Source organism: Ovis canadensis, chromosome 8 (assembly GCF_042477335.2).
Source record: "Ovis canadensis isolate MfBH-ARS-UI-01 breed Bighorn chromosome 8, ARS-UI_OviCan_v2, whole genome shotgun sequence".
In the NCBI taxonomy this organism is placed as follows: domain Eukaryota; kingdom Metazoa; phylum Chordata; class Mammalia; order Artiodactyla; family Bovidae; genus Ovis; species Ovis canadensis.
The window spans coordinates 69,983,069-70,004,001 of record NC_091252.1 but is presented as its reverse complement, the minus strand read 5'-3'; the positions used below and the strand labels follow the sequence as shown (position 1 = coordinate 70,004,001).

At 39.9% G+C, this 20,933-nt stretch overlaps 1 protein-coding gene across 1 annotated transcript in view; it reads left to right on the top strand.

Moving 5' to 3' along the window:
* LOC138444648 (uncharacterized) overlaps positions 1 to 20,933 on the top strand; it is a 223,798-nt gene that overhangs the window by 122,091 nt on the left and 80,774 nt on the right. The window contains exon 2 of the mRNA XM_069597989.1: positions 16,602 to 16,702. Within this exon, the coding sequence (XP_069454090.1) occupies positions 16,602 to 16,702 (101 nt within the window). The remainder of the gene's footprint in view (positions 1 to 16,601; positions 16,703 to 20,933) is intronic.

The following is a 20,933-nucleotide window of genomic DNA, read 5'->3' as shown; positions in this document are numbered from 1 at the left end:
GTTAAGATTCTGTGCTTCCTCTGCAGAGGGCGCTGTTTTGATCCCTGATAAGGGAACGAAGATCCTGTGGTCACAAAAATAAAAATAAAATTAAGAAATGAAACTATATGTAAAAATTTGCAATATCTTCATGTCAATGATGTCAAATGACATCAAAATGTAAAATGTAGAACGTTGAATTATAGTACAGTAGTGTATATATTAGTCAGCTAAATTAGAAGGCTAGATGGTGTTGACCTTCTCATAACTAGGAATCCAAATCACGATAAAAGTTCTGATATATTTCTTAGTTAAAAACTCTTTCTGTTATGTAATTATCCCAGAGTTAAGGGGTCAGGTTTGGATGACAGTGGGAGGGGCACAGTACTTGAAAGTGAACCAAGAAGTGAGTAATCCACGTAGCTATGGATGGCCATCTTATAGCCAATAAGGAAGTGACCAAAATTAGAGGGGTTTAGGCGAGCAGCGGAGAAGGCAATGGCATCCCACTCCAGTACTCTTGCCTGGAAAACCCCATGGACGGAGGAGCCTGAAAGGCTGCAGGCTATGGGGTCGCTGAGGGTCGGACACGACTGAGCGACTTCATTTTCACTCTTCACTTTCATGCGTTGGAGAAGGACATGGCAACCCACTCCAGTGTTCTTGCCTGGAGAATCCCAGGGACGCGGGAGCCTGGTGGGCTGCCGTCTCTGGGGTCGCACAGAGTCAGACACGACTGAAGTGGCTTAGCAGCAGCAGCAGCAGAGGAGCGGAGAAGGCAATGGCACCCCACTCCAGTACTCTTGCCTGGTGAATCCCATGGACGGAGGAGCCTGGGGTAGGCTGCAGTCCATGGGGTCGCGAAGAGTCAGACACGACTGAGAGACTTCACTTTCACTTTCATGCATTGGAGAAGGTAATGGCAACCCACTCCAGTGTTCTTGCCTGGAGAATCCCAGGGATGGAGGAGCCTGGTGGGCTGCAGTCCATGGGGTTGTTAGGAGTCGGACACGATTGAAGCGACTTAGCAGCAGCAGCAGCAGCCTGAGAGGAGCAGTAAGTGCTTGAGTGCAGAGAGTCACAAAGAAATGGAGCAAAAGCTCAGATCACACCTTTCATGAAATTTGTTCTCACTTGAAATATTGATGATGTGAGTCAATAATAAATTATCTTTAAGATTAAAAAAATATCTTGGGTGTCCAATTCCATTAGTGTCTCACTTTCTTTCCTTTCCTGATATTTCAATGTTATTATAAAGTATTCTTAGTTCCAGGATTTAAAAATCATTTACAAAAACTCAAAGCAAATTTGTCCAGCCATGGTTATCTCAAATTTTCCTGAAATAAACATTTAGGCAGAAAAGCAGGTGGCATGCTGCCTTCACAGGCTTATTTTTCAATAAATACAAGCTAGTTCAATCCACTGCTTTCCAGGTAAAATACCTCATAAGAGATGAATGTCTGAGGGTACTCTGCACTAACATTTTGCCCCAGTGTATAAACTCTCAGAGGTATGGAAAATCCATGAGGGTTGAAAAACCCATGAGGTTTAGAAAATCATGTTGAAAGAACTTTAGATCTTTAGCTCTCCAGGAGACTAAAAGAGAGGCTACCTTGTTTTCCTATGTTCTAACAAACCCCGACCATAGTAAGAGCTCACTAGGAAGCATTCCAGTGTATACTGTGTTATGTTAGTGAAGGGCAAACTTGTACATTCAACGGGTGCATTTTTGAAAAGCAGAGCACTGCTCAAATATGAAGACTCTTAGTTACATATCATTTTAATAGAGCTACATACTAAACACCATGACTTGTAAATCATGAAAGAGTTTAGAGCCTGCAATGGTGAACAGGATTAAATTCTATCCTAATGACTTTCTCGGAAAAGCCAGTGGAAAATTAGCTGCATCCCACTAGGCAATAAATACATCACACTAAACAAAATTTAAACTAGAGGACAATCAACCTCTTTTCTTTGTTCTTTCAAAAGAAAAGCAGATTAGACCTTTGGAAAAAAAAGATCAAGAGCATTTTATGGGAAATTCAGAAAAAAAAAACTATTTGGACTGAAATCAAATGTTATGAATAGTACTTTTTAAGTAATGACACATATCAGCAGCATTTGTAACCATAAGAACAATGTGATAAATTTTAATCACTTGGGACTCCAGCTCTGTGGGAAGTGCTCACTACACAGACATCATTTATAGGTTTCCAGTTATGACCTACGTCTAAAAGACATTTTAATGATAACTGGAGAAAGTAGATAGATTGTCTTCCTAGAGTGTTGAAGTTCCTGCTTGTTGTCATCCTCAGCTCTATTAAAGAGCAGAGGCTTTCAAAGGTACTCTTCATTCTAGCAATCAGAATGCAAGACCAAAGGGATGGAACTATCGAAGATAAAATATGCCAGAAACGTACACTCCTCGGGATTTCCTGTGGGAGTCTGACCAAAATAGAGCAATATTAATAAATATAAATTCTGGAACACTATTATCAACAGAAACAGGGTCTTGAAATGTACCCTTAAAATTCTTCTAGTTTTCTTAGGCAGGTCAACTATTTCAATGTAATTGTGCAAAATGTTAGACCTCCCTATGGGGACAATTGCTTTAAATTATATTAAAGATGCAAAGATTCTAATAGACATGCTAAAGGAAGGAGTGTAATTTGTTGGATGCTCTAAATCTTTGAGTTTACTTAGGATCTCTCACGCAGGGTCCTTTGTCCCCATGGCCTTGAAAACATGGGAATAAAAAAAAAAAAGAATGTAGTTTCAAAGCATCTCAACAATTGGTGAATTCACTGTTTATCATTTTCCCTGTTTTTATTGCATATTTAGATATAAATTCAGGTGACGCAGATTGAATAAGAGAAAGAGAAAAGAAATAACCAAGGAGAAGGCTTGTATTCTTAAACCATAAAGAATAATCACCTTAGTCAGATTTCATCTTAATAATTTGAAAAACATCCCTTTGAATGTAGCTCAAAGCCAAGTAAGATTTCCTGGTCCAAGTTTTCTCATGAGGCAAGACCTTGTGGGGCTTGAGTCTTCAGCCTCTCTGGATTTTCCTACCATTCTGAGCAAGTGAATTTATTCTCACAGTCAGGGAGACACTGTTTTTAACTGTTCTACCTTCAGAGCATTTGGCCACTAGCAATGTGGGGAAATGAAATGACTGCTGGCATTTCTCCTTGCATTCCAGTTTCAAAGTTGTTTTTTTTTTTTTTTACCCCCCCAGAATATAATCTTCCTTCGTAGAGTTAAAGAAGCCAATATATATATAACATCCCACTCAAATCTAGCAAGTTTATAACCAACTGGAGTAAAATCTTGTTTTACAAGATTGTTTGCCCAGAAGAGCTTATCATAAACGTGCTTGACTTCTCCAACTTTCAGCAAAATGAATAGCTGATAAAATCAAAGAGTGCTAAGATGGGGCAGTAATAAGCATCTTCCCTTAAAGAGTAAATAAAAACACATAATCTCAGACTTCTATTTCTAGTTGATCAGTTGTTTTAAAAAAATCATGTCTTTAAAGGTAGGAATGAACAAAGTGATAATACAAAGTACAATGATAATTACCAAATGGAATCACCAAACATGTCACTGGAGCCATATTTTATTTTACCTTTTTTTTTTTTTAAATTTTAGTGTTTGGATTTTATTTTACTTTAAAATTTTTATTTATTTATTTGGTCACAACACGTGACTTGCAGAATCCTGGTTCCCAGACCAGGGATCGAACCCATGCTCCCTGCAGTGGAAGCCTGGAGTCTTAACCACTGGCCCGCCAGGGAAGTCCCACTGGAACCATATTTTAGATTTTTATGGTTTTTCCAGTAGTCATGTATGGATGTGAGAGTTGGACTGTGAAGAAGGCTGAGCACCAAAGAATTGATGCTTTTGAACTGTGGTGTTGGAGAAGACTCTTGAGAGTCCCTTGGACTGCAAGGAGATCCAACCAGTCGATTCTGAAGGAGATCAGCCCTGGGATTTCTTTGTAAGGAATGATGCTAAAGCTGAAACTCCAGTACTTTGTCCACCTCATGCGAAGAGTTGACTCATTGGAAAAGACTTTGATGCTGGGAGGGATTGGGGGCAGGAGGAGAAGGGGACGACAGAGGATGAGATGGCTGGATGGCATCACTGACTCTATGGACGTGAATCTGAGTGAACTCCGGGATTTGGTGATGGACAGGGAAGCCTGGCGTGCTTTGATTCATGGGGTCACCAAGAGTCGGACACGACTGAGCGACTGAAATGAACTGAACTGAACTGATGAACTGTCAATATTACAGGCAATTTTTTTTTTTGTTCATTTAAATTGCTCAATAGGAGGTATTGATTTTATTTTATTTTTTTTGACATACATTTTATTTTTTCCATATTAAAATGAAAGACCTTGTGTTAAGCTGACAAAATGAAGTTCTCGGAATCAAGGTTTGTTAGTGGATGCACAGAAGCAGCAGTATTTGTGTTGTTACTTGTTGCTTCTAATGATGAGGCTGGAGGGTAGCTGTTATGACCAATCTAGTTCATGGTTCAGTTCACCAAACAACTTCTTTCAAGTAAACAGACCTTTTTCAACTCAGCTGAGCCATAAGCACCAATGATGTGTGTGCATTTTCAGTTGCGCCCAACTCTTTGTGACACTGTAGACCATAGCCTGCCAGGCTCCTCTGTCCATGGAATTTTCCAGGCAAGAATATTGGAGTGGGTTGCCTTTTCATTCTCCAAGGGGATCTGCCCCACCCAGGGACTGAACTTGCTTCTCCTACATTGTTAGGTGAATTCTTTACCATTGAGCCACCTGGAAAGCCCCACCTGAATGAAAGCCCATATGAAAGGGCTCAAGTTAATCTAAGATATTTAGGTCATAGAGCTTTCCAGTTTTGAATGACCTTAACAATCTAGACATTTCCCTCCTCCTCCCATCCCACCAATGAATGACTTAATGACCCACCTAGCCTTCCAACCTAGGTCTCTAGATTTGCTTTAGTCTGGTTATTTTTTTTTTTTTGCTGCTTAAAATCCACAACCATGGGTTTGTTTGTTCTTATTGTTCTTCCTTTCTTTTTCTGTTTTGTTTTAAATTTTTTAAGGGAGATTCTTTGTCTTCATGAGAGTCATGTCAGTGGAAATGTTTTTTTTCTAAATGCTTCATATTTTCTCTCAATCTATTCTTTCAGGAATGCTTTTCTTATGAGAAAACACCATGTCATGAACAGAGTGTCTGCAGAGCTGTTGAAAATGCTTCATGATTACAATACAGCAGAAGAATGATAGCCAACACCAACTTCTTGGTTAGGTTAACTGCTTACACTTCCTGTGATTAATAAGCTACCCTATAGATGAGCAATGAGAACTAGTTATTTAACCATAGTTATGGCTTACCATAGATGTGATAGGCTATTTACTCAAGGAGCCTTTTGAACTGTAGAATATTTTTAGTATTTTGGTTTCATTTGAAACACTATAGTTCCAACCCTTTCTCTGTTCTCTACTTTATGGCTGTGGATAAAGTTTAGACAAAGGAGCACTTCAATTATGTGTTTAATTCCAAGACTCTGTGAACCAGGCAAATTCCAGCGCATGACAAATTGTGCTATTTCACTTCACAAGACCTTTATTGCGGATCCTGGAGTTAAGGTTGACAAAGATATAATGATAATAATCAGCAATCACACAGGATAAGAGGAAATGAATAAAAAAGAAGTCATAGTTGATGGACAAATGATATCTCATAAATGACAGAGGTTTGTATCCGATTCTTCAGACTAGCATTTTTAACCATTGTTTTTGACTCTTTCTTTCACAGGGATGTTTATTGTTGAACAGTCAATCCAAACCACACTGTACTTTTGAACTTCCCATTCTAATGGGAAGGTCTTGTCAGGAAGAAATCTAAATTTGCACAGATTTGAGAAGTGATATAAGATACAACATACTCTGTTTTACAGCCTTTGAAGCTCAGACCCTCCCCGCATATAACACACACATCATTCCAACACTCACAAAGTTCAGCTGTGATGAACAGCTCCTCCGAGACTGGAATTATTCAACCCATGTCCCAGCCCCTGCCTCACTGAAAACCTCCTCCACCAACAGGCCACTTTGAAGACCTCTGTGTTCAGGGAAGAGATGTGGCCACATCAAAGGTCAGGAACCAATCCAGTCTGATTATCTGTATGGTATCTATACATTATGGTCTGGGAACTGGACTTGAAGTCCTTTTAAGCCCATCAGGGCACAACAATCAAGTTTTATAACATACATTCCTAATCAGGGGGCATCTTTGTTTTCAGTTTCTTCATATTGCAGCCATGTGAAAACATTATCTGACTTGGTTAGGATTCTGTGTATCAGAGATCCTCTTGTGAAGTGAAGTTTCTATTATTAAAAAACAGAAGGCAGCCAATAAAATTTCTATCTCCAAATTCCTTTTCTTTCAGTTGATTCAGTCTGTCCAAAATAAAGCATGGCTTAACTGAGAGTCAACAGGCTTCTGCTTTGGAAATAATATCTTTGCTTTTCTAACATAAAGATATCTTACTTTTTGAGCTGCTGTTCTTTTTGCATGACAGTTACTAAAAGAGCTCTGATGTCAGTTTTTAAACAGCATAATAGAATGTGAAGCATCTTACTCATTGTTAGAGTGAAAAAATTGCTATATTCAAAGCATACATCTTCATTTTCAAGTAAGTGAGTTTCAGCCCCTCCATTACTAATGACTGGAATTTTAAAAAACAACAACAAACCACTCAGATATTTTTTCAAGACTCACAATCTGAATCCTTTCCTTTTTGCCAAACCTCCCACTAGACAAGTAGGAAAGATAAACAAAGCAACAGACCCCTGGGCTGTACATACTGACAAGATTGCAGGCCCCGGGATTAGAATGTTTTATCCCCATATCCAGTGTCTCCCAGAAGGACATCTAGTAGGAGGAAAGAGGAAGCGTGAGGTTAGGAACTTAGAAAGATTGGGCAGATAGTCAAAGCATTGGAGAGATGAGGCAGCCTGTAACTCATTAGTTGAGCATCTCCCAGGGGCCCCTGCAAACATCCTACAGCCGGCAAAGGAAACCGAAATCTTCTGACAGCCGAGGCTGGTGTTAACGCCTGCACCCTCTCCAGGTCAGGGTGTTGCTTGCACAAGGTGTGTTGGGGAGAGTCCAGGACATGCTGCAAGTTTAAAAGCCTTACATCCATGTTTGCCAAACTGAAGACATGGTGAAAAATATCACAGCTATGACTGCTTGCATGCAAGAGGCAGAGTGACAATGGTAAGAGAAAAAAAAAAAAAGCATTGTGACATTTCAAATGTCATTTGAAATGGATCAGATGAGTAAATAACTACTTAGCAGACATAGGGTACAAGAGGTCTGCTGCTGCTTCAGAACAGTGTAGAGAAAAGCCCATTGTTTTTGGTGATGAATTTACTGAAAAACCCTAAGGATTTTGTGCCTATATTTACTCCCAGGGTAAATATCCTAAGGATAAATATCATTCTGTTAGTGAAAGATGGATTGTTTTGACATTGCTCCTTCCATCCATTGAGAAATCATTTACTAATCTATAGCTGTATTTGTTAGGAAATAGCACACTGTGCTTCTGAGAATTCACTGGACACATCTGATACCCAGACTCTCTTACATCAGCAGAATAACGGAGGGTTTGTTCTGGATGGGGCTTCCAAGTCATCTCACCCACTGGTCCTCAATCCCAGCGGACACAATGCATCTTTGGCTTATAAATATTTTCTCCCAGTCTTCCCAGGTGATGCCAGTGGTAAAGAACCCATCTGTCAATGCAGGAGATATGAGATACACAGGTTTGATCCTTGGATCAGGAAGATCTCCTGGAGAAAGGAATGGCAACCCAGTCCAGTGTTCTTGCCTGGAGAATCCCATGGACAGAGGAGCCTGACCAGTTACAGTCCACAGGGTCACATACACCAACCTCTTTACTAGCTGAAATAAAATTCACAGATAGTTTGTCCACCTGTATACATCACTTCAAACCTTTAATAAATGCCCTGACTATAATAATGAGGAAGCAAAGAAAAAGTAATTTGTAATAAGAGAAGGAATCTTTCAAAATATGACAACTTAGGTGTAATTACACCGGAAGGTATTGTGAAGTAATCTGAGTTTGCCCCTACTGAGAATGAATGGGTTTGGGTTTAAATGAAGATAATATTCAAATACATACTGTCAACACCTTATTTTATATTGGCATTTTGAAACATGGGCTCAATAATAACATTCTTATAAATACTTAGGCTCATCGTGAAGATGACGATTTTATTGGAAATTCAAACACTTCCAGATTGTAACATCTAGGGAAAGCAATTATATTAATATTTAATTTACTTGCTTTAGATTTTCAAACAGAACAGAATTGGCTTTTAGGCTCAGATAATAACAAATAGGTTATTCCCCTGTGTCTGGGGGGTATTTGAAAACTGTGTGGACATTTTCTGGTGGGACTGTTCCATGTATCACATAATATCAGGCCTTTTTGGTGGAGTCCGTTAGATACCAGTATCACTCTCCTTTCCCAAATCTTTCACTGTTTCTTCATAATTTTCCAAACATTCCTGCAGCCAGGTGTTGAGAACTATTTTTTCTATTCTAGTCTTCTCTTGCTATAGATTTAAAAATTGAGGTCCTGAGAGGTTAAATCTTTCATTCAATATTACACAACTAGTTTGTGCCAGAAGGGTAACAACTCATCCTACTCATGGATTGATGGCTCCTTAATCTAATTGTTTTCAAAGTTTCTATGAAATCTTTGTAATGGCTCTAATATGCCCTGGCTCCATCCTACTTTAATCTTATATCTTGTAGTCTTCCTCTTGAACCCAACTTGTAGATTCGCTATTTTCAAAATACTTGTCCATGTGCCATTCTGGTCTTTCACTATTTTCAAAACACTCTGTCCATGTGCCATTTTCGTATGGCATATGGACATACATATGGCCCATGGCATTAGTCCATATGCCACATTCCCTGGGCTTCTCTGGTGGTTCAGATGGTAAAGAATTTGCCTGCAATGCAAGAGACCTGGGTTCAATCTATGGGTCTGGAAGATCCCCTAGAGAAGGAAATGGTAACCCACTCCAGTATTCTTACCTGGGAAATCCCATGGACAGAGGACCCCGGCAGGCTGAAGTCCATGGAGCTGCAAAAGAGTTGGACACGCCTGAGCAACTAACACATACTTTCACATTTCCCATGCTCAGAGAGTCCTCTCTGATCATCTCTTTATCAAATGTACTCTGCTCCATAAAGAATTTCATCACATCCAAAAGCTCAAATTGTCTCTCCATCTAGTTACATTTTATGGAAGTCTTTGTCCAGCCCTGGTCCTAATCACTCATTGGTTTGTAGTATTTTAAGAGTGTTTCTACCTAGTAAACAACTTGATGACGTAGGTGTTCTGCCTACTCTCGGTCACAGCTCTGTAATGCAGAGTAGGTTCTAAGAGTTGGTTCTCAGTTTTTTCCTTTTTGAAATTTTAATTGGAGGATAATTACCTTATAATGTGTTAATTTCTGCTGTACAACAACATGAATCAGCCATATGTACCCGTATGTCCCCTCCCTCTTGAGCCTCCCACCCACACTTTTACCCCACTCCTGTAGGTCAGTGAAGATGGACAGCTGGGCTCCCTGTGTTACATAGCAGCTTCCCACTAGCTATTTTACACACGGTAGTATATATATATATGTGTCATTGCTACCCTCTCAATTCATTCTACACTGGTGGATGAACCTAAAGCCTGTTATACAGAGTGAAATCAGTCAGAAAGAGAAAGACAAATATCATATATTAATGCATATATACAGAATCTAGAAAAAATGGTACTGATGAACCTATTTTCAAGGCAGGGATAGAGAGGCAGACGTAGAGAATAAACTCGTGGACACAGCATGGGAAGGAGAGGGTGGGTTTCAGTTCTTACTGTTAATCACTGCAGTGCACACAACCTTCAACCAAAGAGATACTTACCATCCAAGTTAACGTCTCTTGTTCATTCCCGAATGAGGCAAAGCACAACTTCGAGTAACATGGTCGTGCTGGGGAACATCTGGGAACAAACAGCAGAGACATCAGTCTGGCTTGCAGTGGTCAGGAAATGAAGTGGTTCATTCCTAGCAACGGCCCATTTTGTATTTTGGAGGCAGAGATATAAACAACGGCAGGCTCTCTTAAAAGCAGCTGCAGTCACAAATCTCCCAACAAGCTTCATATGTGAAGACTCCAGGAAGGATTCCTGGTACCATATTGGGCTTCTCAGTCACACACAGGGCTCGTACAATCACTGTCAGTCGTGTCATCTTTGAATACGATGCCGAACAACGCATTCGTATCCCACTCGCCATGTGAGTGAAGGTGGAAGAGAAATGAGGTAGGGTTGCTGACACCAGCTGGTCATTTGCGAGACTGTTTATTAACCCTCTACAGAAGCCGAGCAGAGATTTCATCCTTGAACAGGAAAAAAAAAAATTTTTTTTTAAGTGTAAATAGAAAATAGTCCTTGAATTAAAATCTTCACCAATTTTATAGATTATATCTAACTTCAGGTTTCATTTTTTTCCAAGTGTCTGCTGATTCGTTGACAGGTTGTTTGGGCTATTGCTTTCTCATCTGAATGCTTTATTGTGAAAGTGCAAGATGTGAGATCTAACATGATGTATTAAGCATATAAGTAATCAGGGAAAAATGTAGTTAAGCCCATGTATTCTTTGGAAATATGCATAAATATTTATAAATTATAGAGTTAAATCCAACTTTTTTTTGGTAAATGAAATATATCCCCAGTTTTTGTAAACGAGAAACATCAAACTCTGGAAAGCAGGAGGAGCGCAAAGCAAAAACACCGGGGAAATTGATTTACAACCACAACCAAGACAGAGCATGTCATGGCCACAGTTTCTCTTCTTCTATTCCCTTTGTAGATTTATGTGTCTGAAATGAATTTTTTTACACTTATATATAGTTTTGGTAAAGATTTTGAGGATTAGCTGTGTATCTAGACAGAGACACTCTAAAGCCAATGCTTTCTTAAATGTAAAGATGCTATCCATCATATTTCTGACTTGGTTTGTGACTCATGGTTCATCAGATCAAATTTCCAAAGAATGAATTTTTGACCTATTTTCTTTTTCTTTCTAAATTTTGACTCAATATACAGAAATGAAAGCAGAGATTGTCTGTATGGACCTGGCAAAAAGGACTCTCTCTGGACTAGCCCAGTGATCAGAATGCTTTCATTTTTCACTGCTTTGTGTGGTTTGGTTAAATAGCAAAGAGATATTTTTAATTTAGATGATTCTGTATTTAAAATGGCTTCCCTGGTGCCCAGTGGTAAAGAATCTGCTTGGCAATGCAGGAGCTGTGGGTTTGATCCCTGAGTTGGGAAGATCCTCTGAAGAAGGAAATGACAACCCACTCCAGTACTCCTGCCTGGAAAATCCCATGGAGAGGAGTGGGCTGCAGTCTATGGGGTCGCAAAAGAGTTTGACACAACAGTGACTAAATAACAGCAACACTATTTTAAATATTTATCTGTGACTATTGTACAAGCTCTGGTTGCTATGCTAAGTCGCCTCAGTTGTGTCTGACTCTGCGACCCTATGGAGAGTAGGCTCTTCTGTCCTTGGGATTCTTCAGGCAAGAGTACTGGAGTGGGTTGCCATTTCCTCCTCCAGGGGCTATTCCCCATCCAGGGATTGAACCTGACTCTCTTAGATATCCTGAATTGGAAGGCAGGTTCTATTTCACTAGTGCCACTTGGAAAGCCTTGGTTAGTGTTGATAAGCTTTGGGTAGCTTTGGTTAGTATTCTGCATTAACTGACTAATCCTCTAAAACACTTGAGAAAATGACACAGAGGATGGGTAAGCTCAGATGGAAGAGGTAAGAAGAAATGCTGTTACAGGGGTATGGACCATAATCTATATCAATAATAAAATAAGATTATTTTGTGTTATTTCTAATTAGAAGCTAAATGTTAAACATGATTTAAATGGTATTATTTTCCATTTTAATCAGTGAATGCACAATAATTATTTTGAGGGGGGAATGCCTTTTCATCAGTATCAGTTAGCGGGAAAGATACACATTTAATATTCAGTGCAATCCCTTGTGGTAAAAAGAAACAACTGTGCTTGTCTTGTCACTTAGAGGTGCCTGTAAAGAGCAAGGAGGCATGCAGTGGTTTCCTCAGCAAATGATCCAGTTCAGTTCAGTTCAGTTCAGTTCAGTCACTCAGTCATGTCCAGCTCTTTGAGACCCCATGGACTGCAGCACACCAGGTTTCCCAGTCCATCACCAACTCGAGGAGCTTGCTTAAACTTGTCCATCAAGTCAGTGATGCCATTCAACCATTTCATCCTCTGTCATCCCCTTCTCCTCCTGCCTTCAATCTTTCCCAGCATCAAGTTCTTTTCCAGTGAGTCAGTTCTTTGCATCAGGTAGCCAAAGTATTGGAGTTTCAGCTTCAGCATTTGTCCTTCCAATTAAGGGTTGATTTCCCTTAGGATTGCCTGGTTTGGTCTCCTTGCAGTTCAAGGGACTCAAGAGTCTTCCCCAATACCACAGTACAAAAGTATCAGTTCTTTGGTGCTCAGCTTTATTTATGGTCCAACTCTCATATTCATACATGACTACTGGAAAAACCATAGATTTGACTATACAGACCTTTGTTGGCAAAGTAATGTCTCTGCTGTCTAGGTTTGTCATAGCTTTTCTTCCACAGAGCAAGTGTCTTTTAATTTCATGGCTGTAGTCACCATTACAGTGATTTTGGAACCCAAGAAAATAAAATCTGTCACTGTTTCCATTGTTTCCCCATCTATTTGCCATGAAGGGATGGGACCGGATGCCATGAACTTAGGTTTTTGAATGCTGAGTTTTAAGCCAGCTTTTTCACTCTTCTCTTTGCTTTGACTTTCATCAAGAGGCTCTTTAGTTCTTTGCTTTCTGCCATAAGGTTGATATCATCTGCATATCTGAGGTTATTGCTATTTCTCCCAGCAATCTTGATTCCAGCTTGTACTTCATCCAGCCCAGCATTTTGCATGATGTACTCTGCATAAAAGTTAAATAAGCAGGGTGACAATATACAGCCTTGAAGTACTCCTTTCCCAATTTGGATCCAGTCCATTGTTTCATGTCTGGTTCTAACTGTTGCTTCTTGACCTGCATACAGATTTCTCAGGAGATAGGTCAGGTGATCTGGTATTCTCATCTCTTTAAGAATTTTCTACAGTTTGTTGTGATCCACACTTCACTCAAACTAAGATAGTGGATGTGATGGAATTCCAGCTGAGCTATTTCAAATGCTGAAAGATGATGCTGTTAAAATGCTGCACTCAATATGCCAGCAAATTTGGAAAACTCAGCAGTGGCCACAGGACTGGAAAAGGTCAGTTTTCATTCCAATCCCAAAGAAAGGCAATGCCAAAGAATGTTCAGACTACCATACAATTGCACTCATCTCACATGCTAGCAAAGTAATGCTCAAAATTTTCCAAGCAAGGCTTCAACTGTACATGAACCAAGAACTTCCAGATGTTCAAGCTTAGTTTGAAAATGTCAGAGGAACCAGAGATCAAATTGCCAACATCCATTGGATCATAGAAAAAGCAAGAGAATTCCAGAAAAACATCTACTTCTGCTTCATTGACTATGTTAACAAATGATTAAAAATCCTTTCAAAGATAGGTATAAACTTGTCTATGATTTGACTGAATTAGCTGGGGCCAAGGATGGACAGACACTACCCGTAATTTTTTTTTTTTAAGAAAACAACATGAATTCTTTTTTAGTCAAGCCTAGGAAACCACATGTATATTTGGATAGACTCACAGAGCTGGGCGGGTGGATTCTGAAATAACACACATAGAGATTAGTGGAAGTAGATGCTTGTGGATCTGGGGTTGCATGCTATGTCTTGAGGCAATAAGCCCTATGTTCCTGGGCTTACTTTCAAGAATGATATATTCATATTACAGGCAAAAACTATCCTGTAAGCATATTATGTGGGATGAAAGAGAAAAAAAGTGTATCAATTTTCACTTATTTGCCAATAATGTTAGCCAGATTGAAGAGAATTTAGTTCATATTTCTTTGACCTAGACAATCAATATAGATCTTCAAGAATGATTTCTATGGGCAGAAACTATATTGAGAAGGCTTAATGATACTACTTTTGTATTCATTAACAAATCAATGGGTCAATGTCTATGGCCATCTGATGCCTGAATTCCAGGCTCAGAGCCCTCACAGTGCTCCAGACCTGTGACTCATAAGTAAAGGTTAAAGACGCATTTTTCAGACTCTGCTTCCCTTGAAATACCAGTGTATGAAATATGCTAATTGCTAGATTCATACTCCTCATGAGGCTGGAGGAGCCTACTTATTGTTCTTTATCCCAACCTACCTTTCAGCTTCATGTCTAATGCACGACTCTATACTTGCTGCTCCTCAAACTGAAATGAGTCTCTTCAATGCCTTCCATCTACTGCCACCTTTCCAACTCAAAATTCTGCCCACTCTTGGAGATTTTCCTCAAATGTCACCTCTCTCAGGAAGAATTCCCTCATCTTTCTAGTTAAATGTATTCTTGCTCTTCAATGTCTTTATGCATCATGCACTCAATAAGTGTATAACATTTAAGAGAAGGAAAAGAGAGACAATAATAGTTTTCATCAAGTATTCAAGATTTTAAATAGTACTTCAAGTGAATTTTATAACTTCTTGTACTACATGAATAATAGATATTCATCGAAAATGGAAAGAACAGCAATTCTACTAATAATTTAGTATATATTCTGCCATTATTTTCATCTATGTGAATGAATGAATATATATGTGTAGATATATAACATTTTTTACTCAAATGAGACATGATAAAATTTTTCAGAATGTTTTTTCAAATACAGTTCCATATTTTTAATTGAAAGCTTTCAATGGCTATTCAGTAGTTCATTATATAAAGATATCAAAGTCTGTTTAACTAATGCTTTATTATGAGACATTTCAGTTTTTACCTTTTTTTGCTATTGCAAATATCTTTAAAGTAAAAGCATTTTTACACATCCCTTTAAAAATATTTATCTGGTGCCTGTTTTATCTTGGGCATATTGTGATATGTTTTCTCTGGATAAATTAATAAAAATTTAAAAATCTAGATCAAGTTGTATGAATACATCACAGTATCGATTCCCTAATGTCAATGGCACCCCACTCCAGTACTCTTGCCTGGAAGATCCTATGGATGGAGGGGCCTGGTAGGCTGCAGTCCATGGGGTCACTAGGAGTCGGACACGACTAAGCGTTGCAGTCCATGGCGTAGCTAAGAGTCGGACACGACTGAGCGATTTCACTTTCACTTTTCACTTTCATGCATTGGAGAAGGAAATGGCAACCCACTCCAGTGTTCTTGCCTGGAGAATCCCAGGGACGGGGGAGCCTGGTGGGCTGCCATCTATGGGTCACACAGAGTTGGACATGACTGAAGCTATTTAGTAGTAGCAGCAGCAGCAGCAGCAGCAGCAGCCAACAGGTTGGAGAATACCCTTTTGCATTTATTTGATTTCCAGTGAATTTTATGTTTAAAAATGTGTTTTGGCTGTTTTATTTTTTCTTCTTTAGTGAATTGAATTATCTATTGAAATTTAAAATATCATGGGTTCATCTCTTTTTTACTAATTTGAAAAGCTTCTTATATATTAAACAGACTCACCATTTGTCTATCGCTGTACTGCAAATACTTCCCTAATTTTTTCTTTCTTTCTTTTTTAAAATTAATTACATTCAGGTTTTGTTGGTTTTTAAAATTTTATTTATTTATTTATTTTTGGCTGTCCTGGGTCTTTGTTGCTGCGTTGAGGGGGAGAGCGGTTGGGGGGGTGTTTAGATGGGGGGGCTACTCTTTGCTGCAGTGCATGGGTTTCTCATTTCTGCAGCTTCTTGCTGTGGAACACAGGCTTCAGGTGCATGGACTTCAGTAACTGTGGTAGGAGGGCTCAGTAGTTGCTCTAGAGCACAGGCTTAGTAGTCATGGTGTGTGAGCTTAGTTGCTCTACGGCATGTGGGACCTTCTGGGACCAGGGATAGAACCCATGTTTCCTGCATTGGCAAGCAGATTCTTTACCACTGAGCCACCAGGGAAGCCCCTTTTGGTGGGTTTTCAAACAAAAATTTTTAAAACTTTTATTGTCGTATCTTTCAGTCTTTCCATCAAGGTCTTTGCCTTTGGCGTCATGTTTAGAAAATTATTCTATGCCCTCAAAACTCCATAAATCACTACTTCTGAGAAATTTTTATCTGTATTGTGGTGAGTTTGTATTGTGTCAACTTAGCTAACTTGCAAATATATTAAACAGAATTCCATTTCCCACAGAGTTCCAAGTTTGCTTTCCCCAGTAGGGACATTTTGTATGAGATTTGGAAGGTGGATTTAAAGCAGGGAATTATGTCTTATATTCTCAGGAGATTGGTACAGGATCACCAGGCAATGTTGCAGCTTAGGTATGTGGTCACATGTCTGCTCAGTTATCTGGCAGTTCATCCCACCAATCCTCCTTTACCTTCTCCAACTCAAGAGCCAGGTGCATGTTTACCTCCAGAAGAGCCCCAGCTTCTCCTGCAAGACATGTGCGCTATTGAGACTGCGGGTTCAGTTAACCTTGGAAAGCAATTACAGGTGAGTATATATTTTAAAAATAATGTCTATAATCAATAACAAGGGATACCATTTCATTTATTCATCTTGATATAGTATTGTTTTCTCAATATAATGCCTTCATATTAAAATATTAATACAGGTAATTTATATTTTTTTCTTGTTACTCTTTAGTGGAATCACTCTCTCTCTCCTTCTTTCTCCAAATATTTAATGGTTAGCTCTAATGATTTTTAAGCTATTTTTTGATCTTTCTGATAAATATGTACATAAAAATAATAATATTTTGCATTTTATTTTAAAATATTTGCAAGCATTTTTGGTATTTCCCATACCATAGTGATAATTTAAAATATACAAAACATGCTAATATGTTTAAGTTTTTAGCAATAAATTTTTACTTAATTAGCTAGTGTGGGTAAAAACTAAGTATTGGGTCTGCTTTCAGGTAAAGTTATATCAGTTCAGTTCAGTCGCTCAGTCGTGTCCAACTCCAGGCTTCCCTGTCCATCACCATCTCCTGGAGTTCACTAAAACTCACATCCATCGAGTCCGTGATGCCATCCAGCCAACTCATCCTCTGTTGTCCCCTTCTCCTCCTGCCTCCAATCCCTCCCAGCATCAGAGTCTTTTCCAATGAGTCAACACTTCACATGAGGTGGCCAAAGTACTGGAGTTTCAGCTTCAGCATCATTCCCTCCAAAGAAATCCCAGGGTTGATCTCCTTCAGAATGGACTGGTTGGATCTCCTTGCAGTCCAAGGGACTCTCAAGAGTCTTCTCCAACACCATAGTTCAAAAGCATCAGTTCTTCAGTACTCAGCTTTCTTCACAGTCCAACTCTCACATCCATACATGACCACTGGAAAAACCATAGCCTTGACTAGACGGACTTTTATTGGCAAAGTAATGTCTCTGCTTTTGAATATGCTGTCTAGGTTGATCATAACTTTTCTTCCAAGGAGTAAGCGTCTTTTAATTTCATGGCTGCAGTCACCATCTGCAGTGATTTTGGAGCCCAAAAAAATAAAGTCTGACACTGCTTCCACTGTTTCCCCATCTATTTCCCATGAAGTGATGGGACCAGATGCCATAATCTTCGTTTTCTGAATGTTGAGCTTTAAGCCAACTTTTTCAGTCTCCTCTTTCACTTTCATCAAGAGGCTTTTTTGTTCCTCTTTACTTTCTGCCATAAGGGTGGTGTCATCTGCATATCTGAGGTTATTGATGTTTCTCCCGGAAATCTTGATTCCAGCTTGTGCTTCTTCCAGCCCAGCGTTTCTGAGGATGTACTCTGCATAGAAGTTTAAGCAGGGTGACAATATACAGCCTTGACGTACTCCTTTTCCTATTTAGAACCAGTCTTTTGTTCCATGTCCAGTTCTAAGTGTTGCTTCCTGACCTGCATATAGATTTCTCAAGAGGCAGGTGAGGTGGTCTGGTATTCCTATCTCTTTCAGAATTTTCCACAGTTGATTGTGATCCACACAGTCAAAGGCTTTTGCATAGTCAAGAAAGCAGAAATAGATGTTTTTCTGGAATCTCTTGCTTTTTCCATGATCCAGCAGATGTTGGCAATTTGATCTCTGGTTCCTCTGCCTTTTCTAAAACCAGCTTGAACATCAGGGAATTCAAGGATCACGTATTGCTGAAGTCTGGCTTGGAGAATTTTGAGCATTACTTTACTAGCATGTGAGATGAGTGCAATTGTGCAGTAGTTTGAGCATTCTTTGGCATTGCCTTTCTTTGGGATTGGAATGAAAATTGACCTTTTCCAGTTCTGTGGCCACTGCTGAGTTTTCCAAATTTGCTGACATACCGAGTACAGCACTTTCACAGCATCATCTTTCAGGATTTGAAACAGCTCCACTGGAATTCCATCACCTCCACTAGCTTTGTTTGTAGTGATGCTTTCTAAGGCCCGCTTCACTTCATATTCCAGGATGTCTGGCTCTAGATTAGTGATCACACCATCATGATTATCTAGGTCATGAAGATCTTTTTGTATAGTTCTTCTGTGTATTCTTGCCACCTCTTCTTAATGTCTTCTGCTTCTGTTAGGTTCATACCATTTCTGTCCTTTATCAAGCCCATCTTAACATGAAATGTTCCTTTGGTATCTCTAATTTTCTTGAAGAGATCTCTAGTCTTTCCCATTCTGTTGTTTTCCTCTATTTCTTTGCATTGATTGCTGAAGAAGGCTTTCTTATCTCTTCTTGCTATTCTTTGGAACTCTGCATTCAGATGCTTGTATCTTTCCTTTTCTCCTTTGCTTTTCACTTCTCTTCTTTTCACAGCTATTTGTCAGGCCTCCCCAGACAGCCATTTTGCTGTTTTGCATTTCTTTTCCATGGGGATGGTCTTGATCCCTGTCTCCTGTACAATGTCATGAACCTCATTCCATAGTTCATCAGGCACTCTGTCTATCAGATCTAGGCCCTTAAATCTATTTCTCACTTCCACTGTATAATCATAAGGGATTTGATTTAGGTCATACCTGAATGGTCTAGTGGTTTTCCCGACTTTCTTCAATTTAAGTCTGAATTTGGCAATAAGGAGTTCATGATCTGAGCCACAGTCAGCTCCTGGTCTTGTTTTTGTTGACTGTATAGAGCTTCTCCATCTTTGGCTGCAAAAGATATAATCAATCTGATTTCGGTGTTGACCATCTGGTGATGTCCATGTGTAGAGTCTTCTCTTGTGTTGTTGGAAGAGGGTGTTTGCTATGACAAGTGCGTTCTCTTGACAAAACTCTATCAGTATTGCCCTGCTTCATTGCGTATTCCAAGGCCAAATTTGTCTGTTACTCCAGGTGTTTCTTGACTTCCTACTTTTGCATTCCAGTCCCCTATAATGAAAAAGACATCTCTTTTGGGTGTTAGTTCTAAAAGGTCTTGTAGGTCTTCATAAAACCCTTCAACTTCAGCTTCTTCAGCGTTACTGGTTGGGGCATAGACTTGGATTACCATGATATTGAATGGTTTGCCTTGGAGACGAACAGAGATCATTCTGTCTTTTTTGAGATTGCATCCAAGTACTGCATTTCGGACTCTTTTGTTGACCATGATAGCTACTCCATTTCTTTTGAGGGATTCTTGCCCATAGTAGTAGATATAATGGTCATCTGAGTTAAATTCACCCTTTCCATTCCATTTTAGTTCGCTGATTCCTAGAATGTCAACGTTCACTCTTGCCATCTCTTGTTTGACCACTTCCAATTTGCCTTGACTGATGGACCTGACGTTCCAGTTTCCTATGCAAAATTGCTCTTTACAGCATCAGACCTTGCTTCTATCACCAGTCACATCCACAACTGGGTATTGTTTTTGCTTTGGCTCCATCACTTCATTCTTTCTGGATTTATTTCTGGAGTTATTTCTCCACTGATCTCCAGTAGCATATTGGGCACCTACTGACGTGGGGAGTTCCTCTTTCAGTATCCTATCATTTTGCCTTTTCATACTGTTTATGGGGTTCTCAAGGCAAGAATACTGAAGTGGTTTCCCATTCCCTTCTCCAGTGGACCACATTCTGTCAGATCTCTCCACCATGCCCACCTGTCTTGGGTGGCCCCACAGGGCATGGCTGTTTCATTGAGTTAGACAAGGCTGTGGTCCTAGTGTGATTAGATTGACTAGTTTTCTGTGATCATGGTTTCAGTGTGTCTGCCTGCTGTCCATGGGGTTGCTAAGAGTCAGACACGACTGAGCGACTTCAGTTTGCCTTTTCACTTTCATGCATTGGAGAAGGAAATGGCAACCTATTCCAGTATTCTTGCCTAGAGAATTCCCAGGGATGGGGGAGCCCATGGGCTGCTGTCTACAGGGTCGCACAGAGTCGGACATGACTGAAGCGACTTAGCAGCAGCAGCCCTCAGCAACACCTACCATCTTACTTGGGTTTCTCTTACCTTGGACGTGGGGTATCTCTTCACTGGCTGCTCCAGCAAAGCACAGCCGCTGCTCCTTATCTTGGACGAGGGGTATCTCCTCACTGCCGCCCCTCCTGACCTTGAATGTGGAATAGCTCCAAGTGGAATAAAGCTATCTGATGCATATCTATGAGTTGCTCAGTAAAAACTAACCAGTGCGGGTGGCTGCAATGCCACGCAGAGCATGGGCAGCTGCGACGACGGGCAGAGCACGGCCGAGAGGAGCTACCCCACGTCAGAGGTCAGGGGCAGCAGCAGAAAGGAGTTATCTGGGCTCCGAGGTCAGGGGCAGCAGCCTAGAGGAGCTACCCCGCGACCGAGG